Source organism: Rhinichthys klamathensis, unplaced genomic scaffold (genome assembly GCF_029890125.1).
Source record: "Rhinichthys klamathensis goyatoka isolate OS25496 unplaced genomic scaffold, OSU_Roscu_1.1 h1tg000236l_1, whole genome shotgun sequence".
Classification (NCBI taxonomy): Eukaryota; Metazoa; Chordata; class Actinopteri; order Cypriniformes; family Leuciscidae; genus Rhinichthys; species Rhinichthys klamathensis.
The window spans coordinates 855,317-876,974 of record NW_026606759.1 but is presented as its reverse complement, the minus strand read 5'-3'; the positions used below and the strand labels follow the sequence as shown (position 1 = coordinate 876,974).

At 41.0% G+C, this 21,658-nt stretch overlaps 1 protein-coding gene across 1 annotated transcript; it reads left to right on the top strand.

Moving 5' to 3' along the window:
* Positions 1-1,213: 1,213 nt before the first annotated feature.
* Positions 1,214-21,638, top strand: isoc1 (isochorismatase domain containing 1). Its single transcript, XM_056265579.1, has 5 exons — positions 1,214-1,513; positions 16,091-16,210; positions 18,528-18,731; positions 18,833-18,949; positions 21,125-21,638. The coding sequence occupies exons 1-5, from the start codon at positions 1,247-1,249 to the stop codon at positions 21,269-21,271; spliced, it is 855 nt and encodes a 284-aa protein (XP_056121554.1). The 5' UTR covers positions 1,214-1,246; the 3' UTR covers positions 21,272-21,638.
* Positions 21,639-21,658: the final 20 nt, after the last annotated feature.

Below are 21,658 nucleotides of genomic sequence, written 5' to 3'. Positions count from 1 at the left end.
CAATCAGTTTTATTAACCTAATTATGTTATAGTAAATGAAAATTTTGTTTACATGCATTCACGTTTTCAATGTATGGTGAAAAGCATGTCAGAAACCAATGCAAGAAAAAGACAGCAAAGCATCACTCATTTCAAACGTGTAACGGTTTTGCTCACATTTCTTTATCAAGAGAAAAGAAGGATTGAATTTGACTTCAATAGACTGTGGCTGGAAACAAGCAATTCCTGTTCATCATCTTTGTGAAGCTTATTTTCACAGCAGTGTATATCATCATCTATGAGCTGTTTATAATGATGCCATGATACTGAGAAAGAAAGCCATGTCAGGACTATATTGTCTGTAATTTTAACATTGACTATGTTTGCAAGAATTTCAATTCATAATAAAACTGATAATGAATTATGCATTTTATCATTTGGGGTTCCACTCCATCACTCAGAGAGGCCAGAGACCATTGCCAGATATTCATGTTCACAAAGTGCCTCAGTCAAACTAATGCTCTCACTTTGAGACTGCAGGTTCACTGCAGATTTAAGAGAAAATACTTGGCAATGGTGTGTTTGTCTGATTAATTTGCACATGGTTTGTCTTTAGCATATTAAAAACACAACGTAGGCATATAAACAATATTCAAAACTTGCTTTTCAGTTTTCACCACAGAGGGTCTTTAGTTTTTCCAGTCCAGGTTTTACACACTCTGAAGAGAACACACGCTTTGGGGGGATGACAAGTTGGATACATGCTAAATTTAAAGGTCAAGCAGGAAGTAATGATTGTTTAAGCAAGGGTGATTTTAAAGAGATGTCACTTTCATTTCATATCAGAGGAATTTTAACGAATCGCTTCTTTCGAACTGTTCGTTTCAATGATTCATTAAAAAGATTCGATTGGTTTCAGTCATCACACTGGACGTTAGTGCACTTTGTTTGGACTTTTGACATGCTACAACCACCACTATTACAGGTTTACAACACAGACATTGCGTTCCTGTGCCAATTCCCTGTGTTCAATTCACAAACTGATAAAAATACAGAGGAAAGGAGCCTAACACAAGCAGATATTGTCTTTGCATCTTTAGTAGCATAACATGTTTATTTTTATTTATATCCAATTATGCCAAACAAACACATTTAATTTTTAAACCTACATAAGACCAGTTCACAACTTTATGAGCTCGGTTCTTATGAATCGGTTCTTAAGAACAATTCATTTGTGAGTCGGACATCACTCTTGATTCACAGGATCATGGCGGACACACACAGCAGCAATAGCCAGCAGGTCCCGGTGTTATTCTCCTTCTCCGTGTCCTCTCGGCCCTCGTCTGTGCCCGTGGGCTCGGGATATGAAGTGCTCATCCAGAAGTTTCTGTCCATCTACGGGCGTCAGATCGATGTTCATCGTAAACTGGTGCTTCAGTATTTCTCGGAGGAATGGGGTCAGTACATTGATTTACCGAAGGGATTCGTGGTCTCAGAGAAATGTCGGCTGAGATTATTACCTCTGCAGATGGATGTAAGCTCATATTTCACACATGACCTGTATGAATAATAATATCCCTTTATTATGTGACGTGTTGTTCTGTGAAAATGTCATATCGACATGTAGCGCGTATGGGCGGAAATGATTCAGTTTGTCAAACTTTGTTTGAATGAGCTTGACGTAAAAACAAAACACTTTTTTTTTTCTTCAATATTTTCATGATATCGTGTGGCTGTTGCGTCATGCATTTGTTTATGTTTATATAAATGTGCCGTATTAACACAGCCATGTCTAATGTGTTGGCCAGTAAAATTAAAGTAATGTTTCAGAAAACACGAGTGATGTGAAATTCAGGTGATGATCATCATGTGCATGGATGGATGAATATTATATAAGTGGGCTTTTCTCTTATAGACTGGGATCTGTCGTTTGTTATTTGTGTGTAAGAAGGCCTGTGTTGTTTCAATGATAAACACTGACCGTGTTTACCAAAACACAAAGCGAACTGAAGCTCTTTCCTGGGCGGATACAATACTGTAGTGTATTTCTCTGACAGCACACACACTATACTGTAGTGTATTTCTCTGACAGCACACACACTATACTGTAGTGTATTTCTCTGACAGCACACACACTATACTGTAGTGTATTTCTCTGACAGCACACACACTGTAGTGTATTTCTCTAACAGCACACACACTATACTGTAGTGTATTTCTCTAACAGCACACACACTATACTGTAGTGTATTTCTCTGACCGCACACACACTATACTGTAGTGTATTTCTCTAACAGCACACACACTATACTGTAGTGTATTTCTCTGACCGCACACACACTATACTGTAGTGTATTTCTCTGACAGCACACACACTATACTGTAGTGTATTTCTCTGACAGCACACACACTATACTGTAGTGTATTTCTCTAACAGCACACACACTATACTGTAGTGTATTTCTCTGACCGCACACACACTATACTGTAGTGTATTTCTCTGACCGCACACACACTATACTGTAGTGTATTTCTCTGACAGCACACACACTATACTGTAGTGTATTTCTCTGACAGCACACACACTATACTGTAGTGTATTTCTCTGACCGCACACACACTATACTGTAGTGTATTTCTCTGACAGCACACACACTATACTGTAGTGTATTTCTCTGACAGCACACACACTATACTGTAGTGTATTTCTCTGACAGCACACACACTATACTGTAGTGTATTTCTCTGACAGCACACACACTATACTGTAGTGTATTTCTCTGACAGCACACACACTGTAGTGTATTTCTCTAACAGCACACACACTATACTGTAGTGTATTTCTCTAACAGCACACACACTATACTGTAGTGTATTTCTCTGACCGCACACACACTATACTGTAGTGTATTTCTCTAACAGCACACACACTATACTGTAGTGTATTTCTCTGACCGCACACACACTATACTGTAGTGTATTTCTCTAACAGCACACACACTATACTGTAGTGTATTTCTCTGACAGCACACACACTATACTGTAGTGTATTTCTCTGACCGCACACACACTATACTGTAGTGTATTTCTCTGACAGCACACACACTATACTGTAGTGTATTTCTCTGACCGCACACACACTATACTGTAGTGTATTTCTCTGACAGCACACACACTATACTGTAGTGTATTTCTCTGACAGCACACACACTATACTGTAGTGTATTTCTCTGACAGCACACACACTATACTGTAGTGTATTTCTCTGACCGCACACACACTATACTGTAGTGTATTTCTCTGACAGCACACACACTATACTGTAGTGTATTTCTCTGACCGCACACACACTATACTGTAGTGTATTTCTCTGACCGCACACACACTATACTGTAGTGTATTTCTCTGACCGCACACACACTATACTGTAGTGTATTTCTCTGACAGCACACACACTATACTGTAGTGTATTTCTCTGACAGCACACACACTGTAGTGTATTTCTCTAACAGCACACACACTATACTGTAGTGTATTTCTCTGACCGCACACACACTATACTGTAGTGTATTTCTCTGACCGCACACACACTATACTGTAGTGTATTTCTCTGACAGCACACACACTATACTGTAGTGTATTTCTCTGACCGCACACACACTATACTGTAGTGTATTTCTCTGACAGCACACACACTATACTGTAGTGTATTTCTCTGACAGCACACACACTATACTGTAGTGTATTTCTCTGACAGCACACACACTATACTGTAGTGTATTTCTCTGACCGCACACACACTATACTGTAGTGTATTTCTCTGACCGCACACACACTATACTGTAGTGTATTTCTCTGACAGCACACACACTATACTGTGGTGTATTTCTCTGACCGCACACACACTATACTGTAGTGTATTTCTCTGACAGCACACACACTATACTGTGGTGTATTTCTCTGACCGCACACACACTATACTGTAGTGTATTTCTCTGACAGCACACACACTATACTGTAGTGTATTTCTCTGACAGCACACACACTATACTGTAGTGTATTTCTCTGACAGCACACACACTATACTGTAGTGTATTTCTCTGACAGCACACACACTATACTGTAGTGTATTTCTCTGACAGCACACACACTATACTGTAGTGTATTTCTCTAACAGCACACACACTATACTGTAGTGTATTTCTCTGACAGCACACACACTATACTGTAGTGTATTTCTCTGACAGCACACACACTATACTGTAGTGTATTTCTCTGACCGCACACACACTATACTGTAGTGTATTTCTCTGACAAACACACTATACTGTAGTGTATTTCTCTAACAGCACACACACTATACTGTAGTGTATTTCTCTGACCGCACACACACTATACTGTAGTGTATTTCTCTAACAGCACACACACTATACTGTAGTGTATTTCTCTGACCGCACACACACTATACTGTAGTGTATTTCTCTAACAGCACACACACTATACTGTAGTGTATTTCTCTGACAGCACACACACTATACTGTAGTGTATTTCTCTGACAGCACACACACTATACTGTAGTGTATTTCTCTGACAGCACACACACTATACTGTAGTGTATTTCTCTGACAGCACACACACTATACTGTAGTGTATTTCTCTGACAGCACACACACTATACTGTAGTGTATTTCTCTGACAGCACACACACTATACTGTAGTGTATTTCTCTGACAGCACACACACTATACTGTAGTGTATTTCTCTGACAGCACACACACTATACTGTAGTGTATTTCTCTGACCGCACACACACTATACTGTAGTGTATTTCTCTGACAGCACACACACTATACTGTAGTGTATTTCTCTGACCGCACACACACTATACTGTAGTGTATTTCTCTGACCGCACACACACTATACTGTAGTGTATTTCTCTGACAGCACACACACTATACTGTAGTGTATTTCTCTGACAGCACACACACTATACTGTAGTGTATTTCTCTGACCGCACACACACTATACTGTAGTGTATTTCTCTGACCGCACACACACTATACTGTAGTGTATTTCTCTGACAGCACACACACTATACTGTAGTGTATTTCTCTGACCGCACACACACTATACTGTAGTGTGTTTCTCTGACCGCACACACACTATACTGTAGTGTATTTCTCTGACAGCACACACACTATACTGTAGTGTATTTCTCTGACCGCACACACACTATACTGTAGTGTATTTCTCTGACAGCACACACACTATACTGTAGTGTATTTCTCTGACAGCACACACACTATACTGTAGTGTAGTTCTCTGACCGCACACACACTATACTGTAGTGTATTTCTCTGACCGCACACACACTATACTGTAGTGTATTTCTCTAACAGCACACACACTATACTGTAGTGTATTTCTCTGACCGCACACACACTATACTGTAGTGTATTTCTCTGACAGCACACACACTATACTGTAGTGTAGTTCTCTGACCGCACACACACTATACTGTAGTGTATTTCTCTGACCGCACACACACTATACTGTAGTGTATTTCTCTGACCGCACACACACTATACTGTAGTGTATTTCTCTAACAGCACACACACTATACTGTAGTGTATTTCTCTGACCGCACACACACTATACTGTAGTGTATTTCTCTGACAGCACACACACTATACTGTAGTGTATTTCTCTGACAGCACACACACTATACTGTAGTGTATTTCTCTGACCGCACACACACTATACTGTAGTGTATTTCTCTGACAGCACACACACTATACTGTAGTGTATTTCTCTGACCGCACACACACTATACTGTAGTGTATTTCTCTGACCGCACACACACTATACTGTAGTGTATTTCTCTGACCGCACACACACTATACTGTAGTGTATTTCTCTGACCGCACACACACTATACTGTAGTGTATTTCTCTGACCGCACACACACTATACTGTAGTGTATTTCTCTGACCGCACACACACTATACTGTAGTGTATTTCTCTGACAGCACACACACTATACTGTAGTGTATTTCTCTGACAGCACACACACTATACTGTAGTGTATTTCTCTGACCGCACACACACTATACTGTAGTGTATTTCTCTGACAGCACACACACTATACTGTAGTGTATTTCTCTGACAGCACACACACTATACTGTAGTGTATTTCTCTGACAGCACACACACTATACTGTAGTGTATTTCTCTGACAGCACACACACTATACTGTAGTGTATTTCTCTGACCGCACACACACTATACTGTAGTGTAGTTCTCTGACCGCACACACACTATACTGTAGTGTATTTCTCTGACCGCACACACACTATACTGTAGTGTATTTCTCTGACCGCACACACACTATACTGTAGTGTATTTCTCTAACAGCACACACACTATACTGTAGTGTATTTCTCTGACCGCACACACACTATACTGTAGTGTATTTCTCTGACAGCACACACACTATACTGTAGTGTATTTCTCTGACCGCACACACACTATACTGTAGTGTATTTCTCTGACCGCACACACACTATACTGTAGTGTATTTCTCTAACAGCACACACACTATACTGTAGTGTATTTCTCTGACCGCACACACACTATACTGTAGTGTATTTCTCTGACAGCACACACACTATACTGTAGTGTATTTCTCTGACAGCACACACACTATACTGTAGTGTATTTCTCTGACCGCACACACACTATACTGTAGTGTATTTCTCTGACCGCACACACACTATACTGTAGTGTATTTCTCTGACAGCACACACACTATACTGTAGTGTATTTCTCTGACAGCACACACACTATACTGTAGTGTATTTCTCTGACCGCACACACACTATACTGTAGTGTATTTCTCTGACCGCACACACACTATACTGTAGTGTATTTCTCTGACAGCACACACACTATACTGTAGTGTATTTCTCTGACCGCACACACACTATACTGTAGTGTATTTCTCTGACAGCACACACACTATACTGTAGTGTATTTCTCTGACAGCACACACACTATACTGTAGTGTATTTCTCTGACAGCACACACACTATACTGTAGTGTATTTCTCTGACAGCACACACACTATACTGTAGTGTATTTCTCTGACAGCACACACACTATACTGTAGTGTATTTCTCTGACCGCACACACACTATACTGTAGTGTATTTCTCTGACAGCACACACACTATACTGTAGTGTATTTCTCTGACCGCACACACACTATACTGTAGTGTATTTCTCTGACCGCACACACACTATACTGTAGTGTATTTCTCTGACAGCACACACACTATACTGTAGTGTATTTCTCTGACAGCACACACACTATACTGTAGTGTATTTCTCTGACCGCACACACACTATACTGTAGTGTATTTCTCTGACCGCACACACACTATACTGTAGTGTATTTCTCTGACCGCACACACACTATACTGTAGTGTATTTCTCTGACCGCACACACACTATACTGTAGTGTATTTCTCTGACAGCACACACACTATACTGTAGTGTATTTCTCTGACCGCACACACACTATACTGTAGTGTATTTCTCTGACAGCACACACACTATACTGTAGTGTATTTCTCTGACCGCACACACACTATACTGTAGTGTATTTCTCTGACCGCACACACACTATACTGTAGTGTATTTCTCTGACAGCACACACACTATACTGTAGTGTATTTCTCTGACCGCACACACACTATACTGTAGTGTATTTCTCTGACCGCACACACACTATACTGTAGTGTATTTCTCTGACCGCACACACACTATACTGTAGTGTATTTCTCTGACAGCACACACACTATACTGTAGTGTATTTCTCTGACCGCACACACACTATACTGTAGTGTATTTCTCTAACAGCACACACACTATACTGTAGTGTATTTCTCTAACAGCACACACACTATACTGTAGTGTATTTCTCTGACCGCACACACACTATACTGTAGTGTATTTCTCTAACAGCACACACACTATACTGTAGTGTATTTCTCTGACAGCACACACACTATACTGTAGTGTATTTCTCTGACCGCACACACACTATACTGTAGTGTATTTCTCTGACAGCACACACACTATACTGTAGTGTATTTCTCTGACCGCACACACACTATACTGTAGTGTATTTCTCTGACCGCACACACACTATACTGTAGTGTATTTCTCTGACAGCACACACACTATACTGTAGTGTATTTCTCTGACAGCACACACACTATACTGTGGTGTATTTCTCTGACCGCACACACACTATACTGTAGTGTATTTCTCTGACCGCACACACACTATACTGTGGTGTATTTCTCTGACCGCACACACACTATACTGTAGTGTAGTTCTCTGACAGCACACACACTATACTGTAGTGTATTTCTCTGACAGCACACACACTATACTGTAGTGTATTTCTCTGACAGCACACACACTATACTGTAGTGTATTTCTCTGACAGCACACACACTATACTGTAGTGTATTTCTCTGACCGCACACACACTATACTGTAGTGTATTTCTCTGACCGCACACACACTATACTGTAGTGTATTTCTCTGACCGCACACACACTATACTGTAGTGTATTTCTCTGACCGCACACACACTATACTGTAGTGTATTTCTCTGACCGCACACACACTATACTGTAGTGTATTTCTCTGACCGCAGACACACTATACTGTAGTGTATTTCTCTGACCGCACACACACTATACTGTAGTGTATTTCTCTGACCGCACACACACTATACTGTAGTGTATTTCTCTGACAGCACACACACTATACTGTGGTGTATTTCTCTGACCGCACACACACTATACTGTGGTGTATTTCTCTGACAGCACACACACTATACTGTAGTGTATTTCTCTGACAGCACACACACTATACTGTGGTGTATTTCTCTGACCGCACACACACTATACTGTAGTGTATTTCTCTGACCGCACACACACTATACTGTGGTGTATTTCTCTGACCGCACACACACTATACTGTAGTGTATTTCTCTGACAGCACACACACTATACTGTAGTGTATTTCTCTGACCGCACACACACTATACTGTAGTGTATTTCTCTGACCGCACACACACTATACTGTAGTGTATTTCTCTGACCGCACACACACTATACTGTAGTGTATTTCTCTGACCGCACACACACTATACTGTAGTGTATTTCTCTGACCGCACACACACTATACTGTAGTGTATTTCTCTGACAGCACACACACTATACTGTGGTGTATTTCTCTGACCGCACACACACTATACTGTAGTGTATTTCTCTGACCGCACACACACTATACTGTGGTGTATTTCTCTGACCGCACACACACTATACTGTAGTGTATTTCTCTGACAGCACACACACTATACTGTAGTGTATTTCTCTGACCGCACACACACTATACTGTAGTGTATTTCTCTGACCGCACACACACTATACTGTAGTGTATTTCTCTGACAGCACACACACTATACTGTAGTGTATTTCTCTGACCGCACACACACTATACTGTGGTGTATTTCTCTGACCGCACACACACTATACTGTGGTGTATTTCTCTGACCGCACACACACTATACTGTAGTGTATTTCTCTGACAGCACACACACTATACTGTGGTGTATTTCTCTGACCGCACACACACTATACTGTGGTGTATTTATCTGACCGCACACACACTATACTGTAGTGTATTTCTCTGACAGCACACACACTATACTGTAGTGTATTTCTCTGACAGCACACACACTATACTGTAGTGTATTTCTCTGACCGCACACACACTATACTGTTGTGTATTTCTCTGACAGCACACACACTGTAGTGTATTTCTCTGACCGCACACACACTATACTGTAGTGTATTTCTCTGACCGCACACACACTATACTGTAGTGTATTTCTCTGACCGCACACACACTATACTGTAGTGTATTTCTCTGACCGCACACACACTATACTGTAGTGTATTTCTCTGACCGCACACACACTATACTGTAGTGTATTTCTCTGACAGCACACACACTATACTGTAGTGTATTTCTCTGACAGCACACACACTATACTGTAGTGTATTTCTCTGACCGCACACACACTATACTGTAGTGTATTTCTCTGACAGCACACACACTATACTGTAGTGTATTTCTCTGACAGCACACACACTATACTGTAGTGTATTTCTCTGACAGCACACACACTATACTGTAGTGTATTTCTCTGACAGCACACACACTATACTGTAGTGTATTTCTCTGACAGCACACACACTATACTGTAGTGTATTTCTCTGACAGCACACACACTATACTGTAGTGTATTTCTCTGACCGCACACACACTATACTGTAGTGTATTTCTCTGACAGCACACACACTATACTGTAGTGTATTTCTCTGACCGCACACACACTATACTGTAGTGTATTTCTCTGACCGCACACACACTATACTGTAGTGTATTTCTCTGACAGCACACACACTATACTGTAGTGTATTTCTCTAACAGCACACACACTATACTGTAGTGTATTTCTCTGACAGCACACACACTATACTGTAGTGTATTTCTCTGACCGCACACACACTATACTGTAGTGTATTTCTCTGACCGCACACACACTATACTGTGGTGTATTTCTCTGACCGCACACACACTATACTGTAGTGTATTTCTCTGACAGCACACACACTATACTGTAGTGTATTTCTCTGACCGCACACACACTATACTGTAGTGTATTTCTCTGACCGCACACACACTATACTGTAGTGTATTTCTCTGACCGCACACACACTATACTGTAGTGTATTTCTCTGACAGCACACACACTATACTGTGGTGTATTTCTCTGACCGCACACACACTATACTGTGGTGTATTTCTCTGACCGCACACACACTATACTGTAGTGTATTTCTCTGACAGCACACACACTATACTGTGGTGTATTTCTCTGACCGCACACACACTATACTGTGGTGTATTTATCTGACCGCACACACACTATACTGTAGTGTATTTCTCTGACAGCACACACACTATACTGTAGTGTATTTCTCTGACAGCACACACACTATACTGTAGTGTATTTCTCTGACCGCACACACACTATACTGTTGTGTATTTCTCTGACAGCACACACACTGTAGTGTATTTCTCTGACCGCACACACACTATACTGTAGTGTATTTCTCTGACCGCACACACACTATACTGTAGTGTATTTCTCTGACCGCACACACACTATACTGTAGTGTATTTCTCTGACCGCACACACACTATACTGTAGTGTATTTCTCTGACCGCACACACACTATACTGTAGTGTATTTCTCTGACAGCACACACACTATACTGTAGTGTATTTCTCTGACAGCACACACACTATACTGTAGTGTATTTCTCTGACAGCACACACACTATACTGTAGTGTATTTCTCTGACCGCACACACACTATACTGTAGTGTATTTCTCTGACCGCACACACACTATACTGTAGTGTATTTCTCTGACCGCACACACACTATACTGTAGTGTATTTCTCTGACAGCACACACACTATACTGTAGTGTATTTCTCTAACAGCACACACACTATACTGTAGTGTATTTCTCTGACAGCACACACACTATACTGTAGTGTATTTCTCTGACCGCACACACACTATACTGTAGTGTATTTCTCTGACCGCACACACACTATACTGTAGTGTATTTCTCTGACCGCACACACACTATACTGTAGTGTATTTCTCTAACAGCACACACACTATACTGTAGTGTATTTCTCTGACAGCACACACACTATACTGTAGTGTATTTCTCTAACAGCACACACACTATACTGTAGTGTATTTCTCTGACAGCACACACACTATACTGTAGTGTATTTCTCTGACCGCACACACACTATACTGTAGTGTATTTCTCTAACAGCACACACACTATACTGTAGTGTATTTCTCTGACAGCACACACACTATACTGTAGTGTATTTCTCTGACAGCACACACACTATACTGTAGTGTATTTCTCTAACAGCACACACACTATACTGTAGTGTATTTCTCTGACAGCACACACACTATACTGTAGTGTATTTCTCTGACCGCACACACACTATACTGTAGTGTATTTCTCTAACAGCACACACACTATACTGTAGTGTATTTCTCTGACAGCACACACACTATACTGTAGTGTATTTCTCTGACAGCACACACACTATACTGTAGTGTATTTCTCTGACCGCACACACACTATACTGTAGTGTATTTCTCTGACCGCACACACACTATACTGTAGTGTATTTCTCTGACCGCACACACACTATACTGTAGTGTATTTCTCTAACAGCACACACACTATACTGTAGTGTATTTCTCTGACCGCACACACACTATACTGTAGTGTATTTCTCTGACCGCACACACACTATACTGTAGTGTATTTCTCTAACAGCACACACACTATACTGTAGTGTATTTCTCTGACAGCACACACACTATACTGTAGTGTATTTCTCTGACCGCACACACACTATACTGTAGTGTATTTCTCTGACCGCACACACACTATACTGTAGTGTATTTCTCTGACCGCACACACACTATACTGTAGTGTATTTCTCTAACAGCACACACACTATACTGTAGTGTATTTCTCTGACCGCACACACACTATACTGTAGTGTATTTCTCTGACAGCACACACACTATACTGTAGTGTATTTCTCTGACCGCACACACACTATACTGTAGTGTATTTCTCTAACAGCACACACACTATACTGTAGTGTATTTCTCTGACCGCACACACACTATACTGTAGTGTATTTCTCTAACAGCACACACACTATACTGTAGTGTATTTCTCTGACAGCACACACACTATACTGTAGTGTATTTCTCTGACCGCACACACACTATACTGTAGTGTATTTCTCTGACCGCACACACACTATACTGTAGTGTATTTCTCTGACCGCACACACACTATACTGTAGTGTATTTCTCTAACAGCACACACACTATACTGTAGTGTATTTCTCTGACCGCACACACACTATACTGTAGTGTATTTCTCTGACAGCACACACACTATACTGTAGTGTATTTCTCTGACCGCACACACACTATACTGTAGTGTATTTCTCTAACAGCACACACACTATACTGTAGTGTATTTCTCTGACCGCACACACACTATACTGTAGTGTATTTCTCTGACAGCACACACACTATACTGTAGTGTATTTCTCTGACCGCACACACACTATACTGTAGTGTATTTCTCTGACAGCACACACACTATACTGTAGTGTATTTCTCTGACAGCACACACACTATACTGTAGTGTATTTCTCTGACAGCACACACACTATACTGTAGTGTATTTCTCTGACCGCACACACACTATACTGTAGTGTATTTCTCTGACAGCACACACACTATACTGTAGTGTATTTCTCTGACAGCACACACACTATACTGTAGTGTATTTCTCTAACAGCACACACACTATACTGTAGTGTATTTCTCTGACCGCACACACACTATACTGTAGTGTATTTCTCTGACCGCACACACACTATACTGTAGTGTAGTTCTCTGACCGCACACACACTATACTGTAGTGTATTTCTCTGACAGCACACACACTATACTGTAGTGTATTTCTCTGACAGCACACACACTATACTGTAGTGTATTTCTCTGACAGCACACACACTATACTGTAGTGTAGTTCTCTGACAGCACACACACTATACTGTAGTGTATTTCTCTGACCGCACACACACTATACTGTAGTGTATTTCTCTGACCGCACACACACTATACTGTAGTGTATTTCTCTGACCGCACACACACTATACTGTAGTGTATTTCTCTGACCGCACACACACTATACTGTAGTGTATTTCTCTGACCGCACACACACTATACTGTAGTGTATTTCTCTGACCGCACACACACTATACTGTAGTGTATTTCTCTGACCGCACACACACTATACTGTAGTGTATTTCTCTGACCGCACACACACTATACTGTAGTGTATTTCTCTGACCGCACACACACTATACTGTAGTGTATTTCTCTGACAGCACACACACTATACTGTAGTGTATTTCTCTAACAGCACACACACTATACTGTAGTGTATTTCTCTGACCGCACACACACTATACTGTAGTGTATTTCTCTGACCGCACACACACTATACTGTAGTGTATTTCTCTGACAGCACACACACTATACTGTAGTGTATTTCTCTAACAGCACACACACTATACTGTAGTGTATTTCTCTGACCGCACACACACTATACTGTAGTGTATTTCTCTGACAGCACACACACTATACTGTAGTGTAGTTCTCTGACAGCACACACACACGCCACAGGTCTTAGTCCTGTAAAGAGCAGATTCAGGGCTTTCAGAGACACCAACTGTTCACAGCTTTCACCAGGACAACAACTTCTGCTTGCTCTTTAAAGGAGCTGTATGTAAGAAATTTATTTCAATTAATCATAAAATGGCCCTGATATGTCACTAGACATTAAGAAATCATGTACATTTCAAATACTTATATCACTGACAACAGTAGTCTGGCCAGGATATTGTCATTTAAAAAGTGCAGTTGCAGCCCTCAACTGATGTTGATGTTGTCATGTTGTGTTTTGGTCTGATGCTCCACCCTCCACCTATCGACCAATCACGAAGTCAGTAGTGTTGCGGCATCCGGGTTGCCAGCTCTGCTCTAGTTACCACAGCTGCAGCTCATCACGTTCCTGCTGGATCCTGCAGCCAATCTGGCAACCTCGAGTCAGGGGGGAGGGGGAGGGGGAGGGGATACACCGCTCTACAGCAATTTGAAAGTGATTGCAGTACCAGTTTTGGCCACAATCTTACATACAGCTCCTTTAAACATGACTGGCATTCATTTAGTGATCAAATGTGGCACTCTTATGGAAAATGATTATATTTTATCATTTAAATCTGACTCATTTTAAAACTGCTTGTCATAAATCAACATCTCAGGAAAGTGTTATGATGTTTCTTGATTTCATAAATGTCCACTGTAGAGACACCAGGACTTACAGCAGGTTTACCAGAGACACAACAAGTGGAATTATAGATCAATATTACTATGAATGATTAACTATTATTATGGAAATGTTGCCCATTCATTCAATTATAACTCCCCATTATTACACTTCTTTTTTCATTACATGTCTCCCCAAGAACACATTCATATGCAAATTATATACAGTTTATAGTTACACTGTATTGTAAAATACATGTATGGCTTTTTTACCCACATATTGCATAAAGTAAAATGGTTTATCAATTCATTCCATAATATATTTCATAACATAGTTGAGAATAATCTTTATATATAGTCTGATTAAAAGAAAACCCTGAAACCTAAACATGTATCGGTGAATGGGGAAATATCCCACTGTTTTTGCCTAAACATGTCATTCCATGTCTTTAGTTTTTAAACAACTCCTGTTGTCACTACAGAGGACATAACATATGAATACAATATCTTTTCAAAATGTTTTTTTTTTTCATTTGTTCCTTATGCTCTAAACAATGAATATAATATATATATATATATATATATATATATATATAAATTAATTTGATACATCTAGACGTTTTACTCTTTTTGCTAAATCCTATTGAGAATAAGGATTAAACTCTTGAGGGTTTAATCCTTATTCTCAATAGTAATGATGTGAGTCGGGGTATGCACATAATATATTCACACAGTCTTGTCCTGGTTAGATAAATCTGAAAGACCTTATGATGAACTGACCATGATCCCAGTGTTTCCCAATCATCCACAATGATCATCTTAGACGTATTACTGTAAAAAAGTACTTCTTTCCATGATGCTAGCGATTTCATTGCTGTCCTTGTTTTTAAGCCACGGCAGAAATGATTTGGAAGCGCTTCAGTGCTGATTGGTCTCGGATGGATCATGAGATGTCCGAGTTGTAATAATGCCTCCACTGTTGCCCGTCTTCACACAGATCACGGCGCTGGGAAACCTCTCGCCGGCCTCCACGGTGTTCTTCTGCTGTGACATGCAGGAGAGATTCAGACCCGCCATCAAGTACTTCGGGGACATCATCAGCGTGGGCCAGAGGCTGGTAATACTGCTGATCTTTCAGATGAGCACATGATCTCTGAAAACCATAACTTAGAGCGCCCAATAAGCACTCTAGAAGAGTCAAGTCAAGTCACCCTCAATTAGATTGCGCTTTTAAAACTGTTTCAAAGCAGCTTTACAGTGATAATAGGAGATTACAGGCCAAAAACAATAACATCAGGAAATATTACAATTAGCACAGGGTGTTGCCTCAGCCCAAAGCTCTATACACTGTACACACATGACTGCGTCTCCACTCAGGACAGCTCACTCGTCATCAAATATGCAGATGACACAACCATCTTGGGCCTTATTAAGGGTGGGGACGAGACAGGGTACAGGGAGCTGGTCAATGACATAATAGCTGGGTTTCAGTCACGTGATTATGATGACGCGCGAAATTCAGATGGAGGGCAGGGAGTGAAGAGCGCAATGGACGAGATGGAGGAAAGTCCGTACTGTACTACTTTACACACTATTACAAGAGAAAGATATAAACAAAAAATCAAACATATGTTGGACGTGATCCTTACGGTATGAAGAGGAGCGATCTTCAACTGAATTGAAAGATTTTCCTGCCATCGAGGCGGTAGATATCAGCAACTACCTCGTCTTACAGACATACTTTGAATTTACAAAGTTCGGAAACGTTACACGTTACTCAAACATAGCCACTTAAGTTGTATTAACTCCCCATTTGACGAAGTGATCACTGCACACACGGGCATTTTCCCATTCGGCTCCTCCCGACCGCAGACGTAGGTTTGCTAGCCGTTTTCCCGGAGTTTTTCGGTCAGTTTCTTGCATTTTCCCCCCTTATGAACAACAACTTTTGGTACACGATAAAAACTCCTCGTGGTTTGATCGAATTAAGTAACCACAAACGACGCAAAATATAGGGATTTTGAGTTTGTTATAGTGCTTTCTAAATACAGCAAATCACTTCCTGCCCTCCATTTGCATTTCGCGCCATGGCAACGCAGTGGCGTGACGTCATATGAAAACAAGCTATTGACTATTGAGAGGAAAATGACCTGTTCCTCAACATAGACAAGACCAGGGAGCTTGTCATAGATTTCAGGAAGAAAACCCCTCCTCTGCAGCCTCTCACCATCAAGGGTACTGTGGTGGAGAGGGCCGATAGCCATAAATTCCTTGGCTTGCATTTGACATCTAACTTGAACTGGACTACAAACACTGTTACCACAGTGAAGAAAGCTCAAAAACGCCTTTATTTTATCAGGCTTTTAAAGAAGGCTGGGCTTGGGGTGTGCTCTCTTACTCATGCCTATAGAGGACTCATAGAGAGTGTCTTGACATATGGCATCATCGTGTGGTTTGGAAATGCTACACAGGCAGAGAAGAAGTCTCTCCAAAGAATTATAAAGACTGCAGAGAGAATCATTGGGACTAACCTCCCACCCATAACAACACTGTATTTAGAGCGCTGTAAGAAGAAAGCTCAGTCCATACTTAGTGACATTCATCATCCAGCGCATTCACAGATACAAATCCTATAGCCTGAGACATACAAGAGCGGACAGTATCATCACACACAGAACACGTTTTTATAACAGCTTTTATCCAGCAGCAGTGAGACGAATGGCAAATTCACATAAATAGGGGATATTTAGTATAAATGGCTAGTAAGCACTGGTGCACTTTCTTTCTTGACTCTAAGGGTGATGCAGTACAATTCCTATGTATGTGTACAAATTCTTTTGTGCCTTACAAATGGCAAATAAAACTTTGATTGATTTCCTTACAGTAACAGAGATTGTTTTGGCTTTACAGCAGCTCTAGAATAAAGTTATTGTCCAGCTAAAGCTAGTTTTGATCGATTCACTTCTGTTGTAAAGATCATTAGTTATTAACTTGGGGGCCGCTAACACGACACCGCTCTAACCCTTAATGCGCTCCGGCCGCTCACTCGCACAACAGCAGTGCCTGCGGCTCGAGAACCAAACCATGAAACAGGTTGCGAGGTGCAAGCCCTGAACATTTTGGGGAAAAAGGTTCTCTCTGCGCACACTTCAAAAACGCAAACCTGTGAGAACGCTGACGGCGTGTTACGTGTTAAGTCTATAGGTATGCGCGTTTGAATATATATGTGCAGGCGTGTAGTCTTTCTTCACTTACTTACTTACTTATTACAACTGGACTGTGACGCTATTTTCTTCTAGAAACAAACTTTGTTGCATTATTTTCCTGTTCTCTCTGTAAAGCTGCTTTGAAACACTCTGTATTGTATAAATCGCTATATAAATAAATGTGACTTGATGGCCGTGTCTGAACATCTGTGTGTGTGCGGTGCACAGCTGCAGGGCGCTCGTCTTCTGGGCGTCCCCGTGGTGGTGTCGGAGCAGTATCCCAAAGGCCTGGGCAGCACCGTGCAGGAGCTGGACCTCACCGGGGCCAAACGGGTGTTTCCCAAGACCAAGTTCTCCATGGTGCTTCCCGAGGTGGAGGCCGTCCTGGCGGAGGCTCCAGGAGTCCGCAGTGTGGTGCTGTTCGGGGTCGAGGTCAGTACCGTCCTCTCGGATCACACCGAGATCTGTGTGATCATGGACGAAACCCAAACTGGCTGGCGGGAGACTCTGAATGAGTGCTTTGTGTCTTGCAGACGCACGTGTGTATTCAGCAGACCGCTCTGGATCTCATCGGAAGAGGTTTTGAAGTGCACATTGTTGCTGATGCCACGTCCTCCAGAAGCATGATGGACCGGATGTTTGCCCTGGAGGTAAGATGGGTCATCGGGTTTAGGAGGAGGAGTCAGTGACGCCTAAGCAATCCTGGGAAGTGGAAGCCAGCATATCAAATGTGCAAATATCAATTGGAAAGTGTTGACAACGTGTGCAACTCGATGCATGATGAACTCTGTATTATTCATCATGACATCTGTACGCACCGTTTAGAAGTTTACAGCATATGATGATTGTCTGCTTATGTGTAATCTTTAGACACTGTTGAAAATGGTGCATAGAGAGGAAAGGTCATTTTCAGAATAATCCCTGAACGCCCGCAGGTCTGGGTGTATTGAATATCATTTCAACTCTTCCTTTCATGTTTTGTGAATATTTGTTGGGGCAGAAATCATAAACATCTATTCCAGTGATGCACTGAAATTTCAGCAAACAAAACTATTTCGGTTTCAGCCGAAACAATGATGTTTAAGTAGCGCTTCTCTGACGGCATGTTTTGACTGGAGCCGCATTTCCATTACAGATTTGTGCAAAACTTTTGCAATATTTTCTAAATGTCGATAAAAAACGATTGGGAAAGGTTTCCATCAACGCCATTTTTTCCTCTGTCTCGCTATAAGTCATTCCAACAATCATGGCACTGTATGCTGGTAGGTTCACGTATATCTCAGCCGCCGCACTAGCCATTATTAGGGACTTTAAGCAACAGCCTCTGGTGGAACGGCAACGGCATTCTGTCGTTCTATTGCGCATGCGCGACATTAACTGCTACTTCGCGACGTTCTATTGTAACCGTCTACAACGGGAGAACAGCTGATTTGCCGTAGTCGATACTACGTGACAGATAAAGAAAGTTAATGTTATGTTTTAGGTTATGTGGCATTATAATCGTTTCTGTATATCATTAAATGCCCAAATCAACCCTTCTCTTACTTTTTAAAATCAGTTTATTTTTTGTATTTTGTCTGATGATTAAATTATCCCCTATGCCGTCCTCTTTACTGTTGCTTAGTGATTTTTGCGCTCTTTAGCTACGGCAGTTAACCGTTTACTTCCGGCTGCCGTTGCCGTTCTATCAGCAGCTGTTGCTTAAAGTCCCTATTAATGGAAGGAGACGTAGGTGTGTATCCAAGCAGCATTGTAAGCATTGGCAGGGAAAGCCCCTTATACTGAGAGCGTCTCATACAGGAGTTTCTGGGTGATTCTCCCTCAGTTCTGCTTCACGATCTTCATCAAATGTGGCATTTCTTTGTTTAGAGTCCAGTATTCCCATAATTCTTTTGTGTTTTATGAGTTTAATGAAGAACTCTGTCTCGTCTTCTGTCCAGACACAGCGCTCCATCTATGTCAGGTGACCATTACAGGTTTTCGAATGGCTTGAAAAACCACCTCATGCGAGCGTAAAAACGGTTTTGCGATATATGGGAGTTTTTGCGCAATTGACGTGTTTCCATTGGGTGTATTTTCAATTGGCAGTTTCTAAGGTAATGGAAATGTGGCTTGTGTCTGTTTCTTTCACACAACGAGGATAAACTACACCTGGTAAACAAACATGTCGGCCGGATTGACAGTATTGATTTCTAATATATTAATATATCAATCAGTGTTTCAACCACGGAAATACGTCGATAAAACTGCTTCTAATCAATATGTGATGTAACGTTACATTTACCTCAGAAAAGTGTCCATAACTCGATACTCAGCTAAAAAAAGAGGAAATCTAAAGAGGAGCATGTTGATATATAAATCTATTACATAGTTATTATATTTTTACTCAACCTGTTGTCTTTATTATGTAATGTTTGTGTGAATAAATCTATCATGAAAACAAGTTTTTATTACAGCCACCGTTTAGTCACCATGAAATCAACATTGACCATTCTTTTTTAAATATTTAAAATCTTTTTTTTTTTTATCATTATATTATGATTTATCAGTGCACGACACGTCATTTTTTTTTTAATTCATGTGCGCTCTTAAATCTTTAATCAAAGCCTGGAAGCGGCTGGTGTCTTGATGACGTGTCTCAGTGGAGTGCGGGACTAAATATCTCTGATCTGCTACTGAAGGGAAGTCCGGAAGGCTTCTGTGATTTGTTGAAAATGTTGTTTTGGTGCATCAGTAATCTATTCCAACACTATTGCTGCTTGACCACTAAAATAATATAATCTGTGTGGGCAGAGATGTAACACTTGTGTGTGTGTGTTCCCCAGCGTCTGGCGCGCACTGGGACCATCATCACCACCAGTGAGGCGGTTCTGCTGCAGCTCGTGGCCGATAAAGAGCACCCGAAGTTCAAGGAGATCCAGAACATCATTAAAGCCAGCGCTCCAGAGTCAGGCCTGCTGTCCAAGATCTGAACACACACTGGAACATTTCTCTCAAATATTCAAAACGCTACACCTTCTCATTCTCACAGGCGGTTAGTTGTATTTGACGTGCGTAATTTAGGCTAAAGTCACACAATCTGAAATGTATTTTTCGATGTCTGTTGTATGAGAGCACAAGATCTGCCATTGGTGAATCGGTGTGTATATCAAGATGAGGATCGAGATAAGAAACCCCACCAAGAATGCAGCACGGTTGGCAAATAGGTGTTTTATGTTACTGTAAATACATGCTCTGAATGTATAGAGTATAATCAGTGCTGTTCAATGATGTAATCACAGGCTATCCACAAAGATCATTCTGTAGCTTTAGATTATGTGGAGTTGTAGATATTTGATGATGATGGATGACCTAGCCGG

Coding starts and splice junctions, on each gene's coding strand:
- isoc1 (XM_056265579.1), top strand. CDS start 1,247: ATGGCGGACACACACAGCAGCAATAGCCAGCAGGTCCCGGTGTTATTC. Junction 18,732..18,832: donor TGGTGCTGTTCGGGGTCGAG/GTCAGTACCGTC, acceptor TGTGTCTTGCAG/ACGCACGTGTGTATTCAGCA. Junction 18,950..21,124: donor ACCGGATGTTTGCCCTGGAG/GTAAGATGGGTC, acceptor TGTGTTCCCCAG/CGTCTGGCGCGCACTGGGAC.